Source organism: Lissotriton helveticus, chromosome 6, assembly GCF_964261635.1.
Source record: "Lissotriton helveticus chromosome 6, aLisHel1.1, whole genome shotgun sequence".
NCBI classification, from domain to species: domain Eukaryota; kingdom Metazoa; phylum Chordata; class Amphibia; order Caudata; family Salamandridae; genus Lissotriton; species Lissotriton helveticus.
The window spans coordinates 772,403,721-772,416,035 of NC_136067.1; the positions used below are offsets into that span (position 1 = coordinate 772,403,721).

Sequence of the window (12,315 nt, forward strand, 5' to 3'; positions counted from 1 at the left end):
TCTTTACCTTGGTATTCCCCTTCTTACCTCCCCTCCGCCCTTCTACCCTTGGTATCTCCCTCCTTGGAACTTTGGATGTGAAGCTCAACTTAGAATGTTGGCACACTGCTTGTCAGTTGGTGCTTGAGAACCAGTGAATAAAGGACGTTACTTACCCTTTGGAGTTTTCATTCTTCTCATAAAAGTATGTCCATCCTCAGAGTCCAGATGGCCTATTACATACGCTAGTTATGCAGCTAACTTGATGAGATTTATCTAATACTGCATTGCCAGCAAGTCTCATCTCTTAAATCCCACAGTGCAGGAGTTTATTACCTACATTTCCATTTGAAAAAGGAGGATTGGCCTGCACATCCATCCATCTCCATCTAAGAGCAGCCGCAGATTTCATGCAGCACATACAACACAAATCCTTATTCAGGATACCAGTGGTCAAACCATTTATGGAGGGACTAAAGAGGGTCATATCCCCTGAACATCTCCAGCTCTAGTTTGGAACCTCAACATAGTTCTTACAAGACTTATGGGCAACCATGTGAGCATGTGCGCTCATGTTGTCTCCCATTTACTTTCTTGGGAGGTAGCCTGCCTAGGGGCCATCACCTCCCTTGTACGCGTTGGTGATCTGCAAAACCTTCCCATTCAGTAACCCTTCATACAAGGGCATGTTTAGATGCAGAATAAAGCTGGCTACGACCCTCCAGGATCTTGGACAAACACTAATAAAATAGTATTTCGTAATAGTAAATAAATTGGCTAAAAACCCTGGGCCATTGTCCCATTTCATCAATAAATAGTGATTCAAAAATCTACTCTGAGGAATTGACTACATTGTTGAGCAGGATCATTGCCAAGACAGTCTCCCAGTAGCAGCATGGCTTTGTACTAGAGAGAGATACTACCTATCACATTAACAACGCAATTGCCTTCTTTGATTTGACTCTGGGTAATGGGCTGCACTTGGTGATGATCCTGCTTGATGCAAAAAAGGCTTTTGACACAGTAGTCTGAAATTAACGCTGGGCGCCGATGAAATGCATGGGTTTTGGGCAGACTTTTTGAGGGCTGTGCACACTTTATAAAAACCATTAGCTCAATTACAAATCATAAGTAAAGAGTCAAAAAGGACTAAAATAACAATAGAGACAGGATAAGGTTGTCCTTGCTCACTTTTGCTTTTCACAATATACGGAGTCATTTTGTGTCAATATCTGTTCAGTTATTTTGAATGGACATTATGAGAAATTGCTTGCGTACGCAGCTGACATCTCTATCTGAAAGAAATACGTGAGTTATAGATTCCTTACCTTAGGATTACTCCCAGGCGTCAGACTGGGTCCAGAAAGATTTTTCGTCAGCAGTACCTCCGTGCTTGGGAAGGTGGCGTTGGTCGGCTCTGCGTTTGGTGTCGTGGTTGCTGGGATGACGTTGCGGCAGCTACTTAGTCGCCGCCCTTGCGCGCTTACGTCAGTTCTTTCTTTTTCCGCAGCAGCCAGTGCAGATCCGGAAAGAGCGGTATCTCAGTCATTTTTTGACTAATTGTTTCTCGACTTTTGTCGACTTCTTGTTTCGAATCTCTGTCTCCGAACAGGTGCACGAGGGATGCCCGGTTTTAAGGCCTGCGGTTCTTGTACCAGATTGATGTCGGTGACGGATCCGCAGTGCGTGTGCCTCTTTTGCCTGGAGCGCGACCACTACCTCAAGTCGCGCTCCGACTGTCAGTTGTTGACGCTGAAGGCTTTGCGGTAGCTGTCCCGAAAGCTGCTTGAACAACGGCAGTTGGCTCTGTGCCATTCGAGGTCCCAGTCGAGTTGTGCGGTCACGCAGCCACCATCATTCTGGCTCGAAGTCATCGAAGTCTTCGCACTCTGGCTCGAGTAAGTCGAAGCATGAGACGATGTCAAAGAAGCTCTTCGCCTTTTCCTCGGCGGTCGGCCGACCCGACGAGGCTTGTGGGTGGTGCCAATCCCGTGGCTCTGCGCGTGCAGAGCCTGAAGTGTTTACTCCGAGCTTCCCTCCCTTTCCGGCCAGCTTCGTACGTTCTACGAGGCTATGCATGCTATCTTTGGGGCGGACCGACCCCGCCGGCGTGCTTTTGGGCCCACGGAATCAGTTGGGGGCCCTAGGTCTTTGGTGCCGGCGGCTCCGGCGCCGCAGTTCCCCCTATTCCCCCCCCCTCCACAAACACCAGCGCTGCTTTCAATGGCATCATTGCTGTGCTCGACACCAGTCGGCCTCACGGCCGGCGTCAACCCTAGCCTCCTTCCTGACGCGGACACGGAGTCGGACCGGCATCGACCAATGTTGGATACAGTGCCGGGTGGGGTTTTCATACCCCTATTCACTCCTGGGGTCCCTGTCCAACAACAGTGGCACCCAGAGGAAGACGAGGAGAACTGGGAAGGGTCAGGTTGACCCTTTAACTGACCAGCCAGATGCAGAGCAGGACTGGAGAGAGGAACGGGGGGATGCCAGTGGTCTTGACACTTAACCCGACCATGGCATGTTGTCTCCTCCTACCGTGGCTACGGAGGAGGAAGCGTCATACACGGTGGTGTTGCGTAGGGCGTCCGAGACTCTCAACCCAGAGCTTCCTAGGCTCTCAACCTAGAGTTAGTTAGGGCTAACCTCCTGACTGAGGTGCTTCAACCGGCGGCGAGCTCTTCGGAGCCCCTGCTTCCTTTTAATGAGGCCCTCACAGACGTCCTTTTGGGCACTTGGTCCAGGCCCAACACGGAGGCTCCCATGGACAGGATGATCGTCCAACGCCACCGCCCGGCTCCGGGCAACCCCACTTATCTCTCCCGACACCCCACCCTGGAGAGCTTGGTGGTCCAAGCCTCCACCTCCAAAAGCGCCTTCCCTATCGCTCCACTGTAAAGGGAATCTAAGAAGCTGGACCATCTTGGGAAGAAAATGTTCTCTTCTGCCAGCTTAGGACTGCGGTCCTTAAACACTGCATGTTTCTTGGGCCGGTATTCGCGCTCGTGTGGGATACAATGCTGCAAGTGCTGCCTCAGTGTCCGGAGGAGGCCCGGACAGCGCTCTCCCAGGCTGTCGCCGCCAGGAGAGATGCAGCCAAGTTTACGATCCGTTGTGAGCTGTACACCGCCGACTCTTTGGGCATCACCATTTCAACGTTGGTAGCGCTTCACCGCTACGCGTGGATGAGGTCTACTGGCTTTTCAGGGGGTGTCCAGAACACCTTGAATGACATGCCCTTTAATGGCCGTCGCCTTTTTGGCGAGAAAGCAGACAACGCCCTAGAACGCTTCAAGGACTCACGGGCTACGGCCAAGTCCTTGGTCCTCTCCTCCCTTCTGGCGCAGTATGCTTTTCACCCCTTTCGTGGCTATGGAAGGGGTGCCCCACTGCGTCCCACCCAGGGCCACAGGCCACAGCAAGTTACCCAACTTTTGCTCGTCCGGGGACGTGGGAACCAACGTTGTGGTTCTGGGGGCCAGCGCGTCGGCCAGTCCACCAACCCCACCCCCCTCTGCAGCAACCTCCAAACCCTCCTAGTCCGACCTTTCAGGCCCATCAAACGCCAGTGGGCGGCAAGATTTACCATCACCTCCCCCACTGGGGCACCATCACTTCGGACAGGTGGGTTCTGCAAATAATCCCAAGGGGCTACTCCCTTCCCTGCGAGACTATCCCTCCAGCCATGCCACCGCGATACCACCGGATGTCGGATGATCATCTGGCCCTTCTCCAACAGCAAGTTACCGCTCTCTTGGCCAAGGGAGCCTTCAAGTGCATTCCTGTCCCAGAAGTAGGTTGTGGTTGTTACTCCCACTACTTTCTGGTTCCCAAGAAGGACAAGGGCCTGCTTTCTATCTTGGGCCTCAGGGACATCAATCGCTTCCTCCGGAAGGAGAAGTTCAAGATGTTGACCCTTGCTCAGGTCTTGTTTGCCCTCGACCCACAAGACTGGATGGTAGCGTTGTACTTGAACGCTTATTTTCACATCCCGACGGCCCACCGGCGTTACCTGCAGTTCACAGTAGGACACGAGCACTTTCAGTTTACCGTGCTTCCCTTTGGCCTTACCAACTCCCCTCGGGTGTTCACGAAGGTGATGACGGTGGCCTCAGCTCATCTGCGCAGATCAGGGGTTTCAGTCTTCCCCAATCTCGACGACTGGTTGTTGAAGGTGGGCTCGTCCCAGGCAGTCGTCTCCCACCTCCAAACTACTGCCGACTTAATGCATATGCTGGGGTTCTCCATGAATGTGCCAAAGTCACACCTGATTTCCTCTCAGAAGCTCCTCTTCATCGGAGCGGTTCTGGGCACGAATCAGTTTCGGGTCTATCCTCCCGGACAGCAAGTCGGGGATATTTGGGCTAGGATTCCGATCTTTCAGCCTCTGTCCTGGGTTTCGGTCACAGTGACCCTGAGGCTGCTGGGCCTCATGGCCTCCTGCATCCTGCTGATCGATCATGCCTGGTGGCATATGCGGGCTCTGGAGTGGGATCTGAAGTTCCAGCGGGCCCAGCATCAGGGAAATCTGTCCGATTGCTTCCAGATCTCGCAGGGCACTGCTCAACAACTGCAGTGGTGGCTTATGAACCAGGATTAGGTCAATGACAGATCCCTCTCCCTTCCCCTACCTGTCCACACTGTGTAGACGGATGCCTCCCTTCAGGGGTGGGGTGGCCACATCGGAGAGCAGATAGCAGAGTCCTCTGGTCTCCGGCATAGTCCGAGCTTCACATCAACCTTCTGGATCTCTGGGCGATTCGTCTTGCACTGAATGCATTCCTTCCCTCTGTCTGGGGAAGAGTAGTGCAGGTGTTCACGGACAACAGCACCGCCATGTGGTACTGCAACAAACAGGGCTGGTGGGGTTGTGGAACCTATGTCTGGAGGCATTTCCTTGGTGGTTCAACACCGTGCAGGTTCTCTGAACAACAGGGCAGATGAACTCAGCCGCAGGTGCATGATGGATCACGAATGGCGTATTCACTTTGAGGTGGTGCAAGGTCTCTTTCAACAGTGGGGAGAGCCTTGGTAAAATCTATTCGCCACCGAAGAGAATGCGCAATATCAGCAGTTCTGTGCGTTGGAGTTTCCAAGGCGGCACTCGCTCGGCGACGCTTTTCATCGTGAATGGAGTTGCAGTCTGTTGTACGCCTTTCCGCCTATACCACTTCTGCCTAGAGTGCTGCAGAAGATCAGGCGCGACCGGGCCCAAGTCATACTTGTGGCTCCGGATTGGGCACGAAGAGTCTCATATCCTGAGATACTCAACATGGCCATCGATCCTCCGATCAGACTGCCTCTTCGGGAGGATCTTCTGTCGAAGCAGCAGGGGACGGTCCTCCACCTGAACCTGTCCAGACTCCACCTCCTTGTGTGGAGATTGAGCGGCGGAGTTGCCGTCTTTCGACCTGCCTCCTGAAGTTTGTGACGTAATCTTGGCAGCCAGGCGTCCCTCCACAAAGACAGTAAACGCCTGCAGGTGAAACACATTTGTGGCATGGTGCAGAGCAAAGGCTGTGGATCCCCTTTCTGCCCCTCTTTCTGAAGTACTCTTCTTCCTTCTCTCTTTAGCCCAGCAGGGCTCTGATCTGGGCACTATTAATGGCTTCCTTTCTTCCATCTCTGCTTTTCCTTCGGCTACCAGATCAGCCTTCTCTTTTCAAGTCCCCGCTAGTTAACCATTTCTTGAAAGGCTTAACGCATGTTTTTCCACCAATTCCATTAGTTATGCCTCAGTGGGACTTGAACCTTGTACTGACTTATTTAATGCTCTATCCCTTGGTGCCGCTTCATAACTGTCCTTTATGCCTCTTAACTCTTAAAACTGCTTCCCTGGTAGCCATCACTTCCGCTAGACGAGCGAGTGAGCTCCAGGCTCTTTCTTCCAAACCTCCTTTCTTGTCTGTTAATCCGGGCAAGGTGGCTCTCAGGACCCGTCCATCCTTTCTTCATAAGATGGTCACTGCCTTCCACATCGGGCAGACCATTACTTTGCCCACCTTCTTTCCGCCTCTGCATCCTTCAAAGTAGGAAGAGAGACTCCACTGTGTGGACCCAAAGTGTGCGCTCTCCTCCTATTTGGGTCACTCAAAACAGTTCTGTGTGGATGATCGACTTTTTGTTGGCTACGTGGGTGCAAAGAAGGGTCGAGCCGTACACAAACGCACCATTTCTCGATGGCTTGTGTTGTGTATTAAGACTTGTTCCTCTCTGGCTAATAAGGAGCCTCCAGTCGGGCTACGGGCTTACTCCACCAGGGCGACGACAGCCACTACTGCCTTGGGAAGAGGAGTGCCTCTAAATGACATCTGTCAGGCGGCTAAGTGGGCATCGCTGCACATGTTCACAAAACACTACTGCCTGGACAGCCAAGTCCGGAGAGACGGCTTCTTTGGCCGTTCTGTTCTCCAGGACTTTCAGGTGTGATTTTGGTTTGCAGACCCTCCACCGGGGTTGGTATTGCTGGGGTATATTTTCTAAGGTAAGGAATCTATAACTAACGTGTTTCTTTCAGATGCAGAAGTTACTTGCCTTCGGTAACGATATATCTGTAAGAAACTTTAGTTAGTTATAGATTCCTTAACGCCCCCCCCCCCCCCCCCCCCCCCATCCTCCCTGTTCTGTGAACTGATTTCTAGGGTGAGGGACATCTTTTCAGGGCCCTAGTTTTGTGCACCAGTGGTCAGTGTCTTGCATGGCTCTGTGTTTCTGGCGCAGAAAGTCATGTACAGAACTGACGTCAGCTTGCGAGGGCGGCGTCTAAGTAGCTGCTGCGACGTCATGACTACGACAACGACTAACATGGAGCCGGCCAACGCCTCCTTCCGACCTGCAGAGGTACTGCTGACGGAAAATCTCTCCGGATCCAGTCTGACGCCTGGGGGTAATTCTAAGGTAAGGAATCTATAACTAACTAATGTTTCTTACAGATATATTGTTACCAAAGGTAAGAAACTAGTGCATTAAGACCCCAGCACCGGACATGGCAATAAGAGAAAGAAGCAGAAGCATAGAAATTTGGGACAGTGTCTAAAAGCAAAATTAAAATATTACCTAATTTATTTGTAAGGTTTGAGACTCCAGGGTTATAGGCAAAGCTATAATATCTAGATGTTAATATTGTATTAGAGTTTGACTAAATAATATCAAAATTATGACACCCTTCTAAAAGAAACGAAGAGTAAATTTGTTTTAAAAAAAGAAATATGCATTTAACAATTTTTGCTAGGTTTAACATTATAAACAATGTGATTTCGCTTGTATTTTGTTTATATCTTTTTAAGGCTATTCCCTTTGAGATAATATCTAATGTGCTTTAGAAATTAATCTACATCTTTAGCAGCTTTGGGGCTACAACAACCAAGGAGGGCCTTGCAATTTCTCAGATTGCTGAATGTTGAAGGGGGATGAGGGTTTCCTCATTTTAAGTACTATTACTACGTAGCAGCATTAACGCAAATGAGAACACTGATACACATCTATAATCCAAACACAATTACTGTACCCCCAATTTATCAGTCATACTTAGGAAGGGAGGCTAATGGCTTTCTTTCAATGCAAGCCGAAAACAATTACGTTAAACAATTCACATTTGAGGTCTTCCTATCCACCAGAATACAGTGGAAAAGACTGGAAAATATGTTGAAATTACAAGATACAATAAGTTTACTCCTTTATGGACTTCAAATGTGTTTCTTGAAGTTCCTAGGGATGTCACTTGTACTACATTAAAAACTGCAGGTATAATATGCTAAGGTGTCTTTACTAAAACAAGACACTCGGGTCTTTTGAACAATTGCAGGGAGTGTTCCCTTTGGCAAAACACTCTTGTTTTTAATATTTGCAGATAAGAGATTTTAGGTGGCATGTAGCTATTGATGAGCTGTTTGTAAAAAAAGAACGCTCTACTTTATAAAAGTATCATACAAAAGACAAAATTAAAGGATATTATCAGCTTTTCATGGAGCTTTGAAGGATGACATTGCTAGTCCGAATCAGAACTGGAGACAGAGACTTAATATGATAATGGGCATTCGAGTATTGCGGTTTCCTAACCTTAAGATCCTGAATTATAAAACAATCTTTAACCCGCAATATATTAATGTCAAGTTGTGGAGATGTAGCCAGAATGTTGTCTCTGAATGTCTTTGGTGTAGGCCAACAAATGCTGACTCAATTAATATGTTTGTGTCTTGTAGAGAACTAGAGAGCTAATAGAGACAGATTTTTTAATTCATGTGTTTTTTGAGCAGTATTAAAATTAAATCAAAACCAAAGACAATCATATTGGTTGTGGTGATAACTTCGGGAGTCTTCCCTCATTTTTTGTGATTATCAATATCATTGGCCATGTATGTATTGTTGCAGAATGGTTAAAAACAGAATCTCTGTCTTTTCAGCAATGGTTAGTTTGCTTTGTAGGTAGCTATTTTAAGGAAAATACTCTTGATCAGTGCATCAGGGCAGAATGGAAAGTGGATAATATCTGATACATAACTGATTGAGATTGCCCCTTGTTCCTCTCCGGTTTTTCTATTTTGACTATGTGTTTAAATTCATAATTGTATACACTAGATGCGAATATCTATATTTATTGAAATAGGAGTTTATAAACCAGTAAGCGACCTATTTGCATATTGTACTATCAATTGACTGTTTATTTTATTATATCACATAATGTCATTTTTATCCCTCATTATCAGTAAAAAAAAAAATCACCATGGATGATCAGAAATGAATTAATAAAAAACTTGTGAAATTGTAAAAGTTCACGCTATTGGAGAAATGAAGTTAATGAACTTTAACTTTTCCCTTTAATCCTTTCGTGTTCTGATTTTAATATTGATGTAATCTCTGTTAAATCTTGGTGCAGTGTTACACTGTTAGTTGGTAATTTTCTGTTTGTTGGGACACACATCCTGTGCATGACTTTGTAAACATTTGCCGCTCTGCCTGTTAAGTGTTTCTGCATAACCCTGTGAGGTTTTTTTCTCCAATGAACCCGACAATCAGCAACCCAACTGATGGTCTTAAACATTTCAACATTGTGCATCTTCAGCAGAGCTAAGCTGTGTACTTGAGAATATCAAAGGGGTGTACCCCCAACCTCAGTGACGGTGTGTAATTGGTAGCTGGTGGTGGCGACAGCGATTGTAGTTCAAATGTACGGGCCTTTATACTAGTTTTTGCCAATATAAGGTCTGAAGTCTTATCTGTGTATGTGTTTTCCCTCTTTTGAATTATTATTAGTTATTCATTGGAAGTTGTGTGCATGGCTGTACCAAATAATGGGGTTCCTTATAGGTTGCCCTAAAAGCATCTGATCTATACTTTCAGGTGACAGGTCTATTGAAGGACAATGTCAAAATATTCTCATGCCACCTACAGCTTATTCTTTTAGTTTTCATTGAGTCATTAGTGAGTTTCAATCAAATCATGTAGTTTCTAATTAAATTTAGTAGTTATTAAACTGTATTCTTTTACAGGATTTTGTAAAAATCTCCAAGTGGAATGATGTCAGTTTCTGGTCAATAAAACAGTCAGTGGAAAAGACCCACAGGTATAAATTTATTTAAATTGTTTTTCTTTAGTGTCACCTCACCAGTTGGTATTAGAGTTCTTTACCTGTAACATTACCTGATTGTACATGATAAGCTTATAACAACTTCATTCAGAATTCTAACAGCTGGTCCGGGAATTCAGAACGGAGGGATAGGTGGGAGGTAGAGATAGGGGACATTGTGGTAGATCACTATTATAGCATCTGCTAGTACAATGTACCACATCTCCAAAGCCTTCCAATCTGCGTACCACTTCTATATGTATAAAGTTTTGTGAAATCTGGGTTTCCTGAGGTGGACTAAGATTTGTCCTGAAAGTTGTTAGTTAAGGTATGTAGTGAGTAGAGAGGTTTACTTTTTTGAGGAAGGAAAGGATATCAGGCACTGTTCTTGAATGGTTTGGGTGGGTATTCAAAATTCTTGATGTTGATCCAGAGAAGGATTGACTTTAGCTTGCATTGGTTGGAATTTAGCGTTTCCAAAGTGAGATTCCTTACTATGGTATTCTATTATGACACCAGAGATTTTGAGCAAAACTAATATGTAACTAGGTCTGTCTAGATACAGTGCTTTGTTAAATAGCAGAGGTTGATTTTGATTCTAGATTCTAGGAGAAGCCAGTGAAGATCCTTTAAGACTGGTAAATGTGGTCACATTTTCTTTTGTGAATGGCCAATCATGCCCTTGAAATCATGACTGCTTTGATGGGTAGACCATATGTAATTAAAGCACTGGAAATAATGTGACGTAAGCCTACCAAGATTAAGGGACATGCATATCAAGCCTTTTTTCCGTTTGCAAACGGGCCGATTCTCAGAATCGGCCCGTTTGCGAATTGGAAAAAGCCTTTTGGGATGTATCATCCCAAAAGGCCATCGCAAAATAGAGAATTGCAAAATTTGCGAATCTCTATTTTGCAAATGCAATTAAGAAATTGCAAATTGCGATTCCTTAGATGCAATTCTGGAAGCACCAGAAATTTGCTATTTGGCCTTAAGGAATTGCAAATTACCATCAACTTCAAGTTGGTGGTAATTTGCGATTTTCTTTGAAAAAGCATTTTTTTTTGATTTTTTAAAAGAGCCATATGTAGCACATGCATGCCCTTAGGGCATGTATGTGCGCAAAATGTGCAATCTGAAAGAGACACGTTAGTATTAGATTCCTTACCTTAGAATATCCCCAGGCGTCAGACTGGATCCGGAAATTTTTGCGTAGCAGTACCCTTGCGCGTCGGTAGGCGTCGTCTGCGGCTCCGCGTCCGGCATCGTGGGCGCCGTGATGACGTCGTCGGAGTACTTAGACGCCGCCACCGCGTGCTGACGTCAGTTCTTCTTTTTTCCGCGCCAGCAAGCGCAGATCTGGAAAAAGCAGTAACCCTAGTCATTTTTTTACTAACTTTTTGATCTCTTTTGATTGTTCTCGAAGTCTATCGACTCCGACGGTGCCGTAGGGATGCCCGGGTTTAAGCACTGCGATGATTGCGACCGCCTGATGTCGGTCACGGATCCTCACCGCGTGTGTTTATCTTGTCTCAGCGTCGACCACGACGACAAGGCCTGCTCCGACTGCCGGGCTCTCTCTTCGAAGGCCAGACGGGAGCGGTCCCACAGGCGGCTCGAACTCCGGCAGTCGGTCACGCGCCGCGAGAGGTCCCGATCCCATGGGAGGTCGAGGGACAGGTCGCGGGCTCGGAGCCACCACAGTTCCGAGGGTAGGCCGCACTCCTCCGGGTCGAAGTCGTCGTCAGGTAAGCAGCACAAGAAGTCCAAGCGGCATCATCGCTCCTCGGACTCCCCTCGACGCTCGCGCGATGCGGCCGGGGGTTCGGGTGACACCACCCACGCGGCTCCGACTGAGTCGCAGGCGCCGCGTCCAGCCCCATACCCTACGGTCCCTGGGCTCAACGCGACACCGAAGGAGATCGATCGCTTCCTCATGGCCATGAGGAAACTCTCCTCCGACGGACTCCGCGGCGCCTTCGGGCCCAGCGGACCCGTCTGGGACCCCTAGCGGGTCGGGGGGGATCTGCCCCGACGCCGTCGGGTGCTTCGGCGCCGCCGACGCCTTCGGGCCCGGCGCCGCAAGTTCCCATTATCCCGACGCCGCCGGCGCCGAGGGGTTCAGTTGTTCCAGCGCCGCCGGCGCCTTCGGGCCCGACGCCGCTGGACCTCCTTCGGGTTCTGGTTCGTCGCCGGTGGACCTTACGACCTCCCCGGCGTCAAACCCTCAGGTGTCGCCTCCGGCGCCGTCCTCGGGCGGCGCCGTCCCCGGTTCCACCTTCGTTCCTGTTCCGGCGCCTGGACGGCCCCGATGGGCGCCGCTCCAGACGTCGTTTGGGGAGTTTCACTTCTATGAACAGGCCCCATTAGCTGAGAACCCTGAGTTTCAGGAGATGGGTGATGAAGAGGACTGGGAGTGGTCTGAGGACCCTCTGACCAGGGAGTGTCAGTCTCATGAGGACTGGACAGGAGACCTTGGGGAGGCCAGTGGCCTGGACACCTCTCCAGACACTGGTTTTGTCTCCCCTCCTACCGTGGCTTCGGAGGAGGGGGCAACATATAGTGTGGTGCTGATGAGGGCTGCCAAGGCCTTGGGCCTTGAGATCCCCGTCGCGGCCGTGAGGACTAACCTCCTCACTGAGGTCCTTAAACCGCAGTCAAGCTCGGCCGAGCCTCTGCTGCCCTTTAATGAGGCCTTGACCGATGTTCTTCTGGGCACTTGGTCCAAGCCCGCTACGGGTTCGCCCGTAGATAGGAACGTGGCCAGA

General features: G+C 48.6%; 1 protein-coding gene across 1 annotated transcript in view; it reads left to right on the forward strand.

The window, feature by feature from the left end:
* MDN1 (midasin AAA ATPase 1) overlaps nt 1-12,315 on the forward strand; it is a 2,221,312-nt gene that overhangs the window by 1,652,495 nt on the left and 556,502 nt on the right. Inside the window, exon 72 of the mRNA XM_078648266.1 lies at nt 9,471-9,544. Coding sequence (XP_078504392.1) covers nt 9,471-9,544 — 74 coding nt within the window. The remainder of the gene's footprint in view (nt 1-9,470; nt 9,545-12,315) is intronic.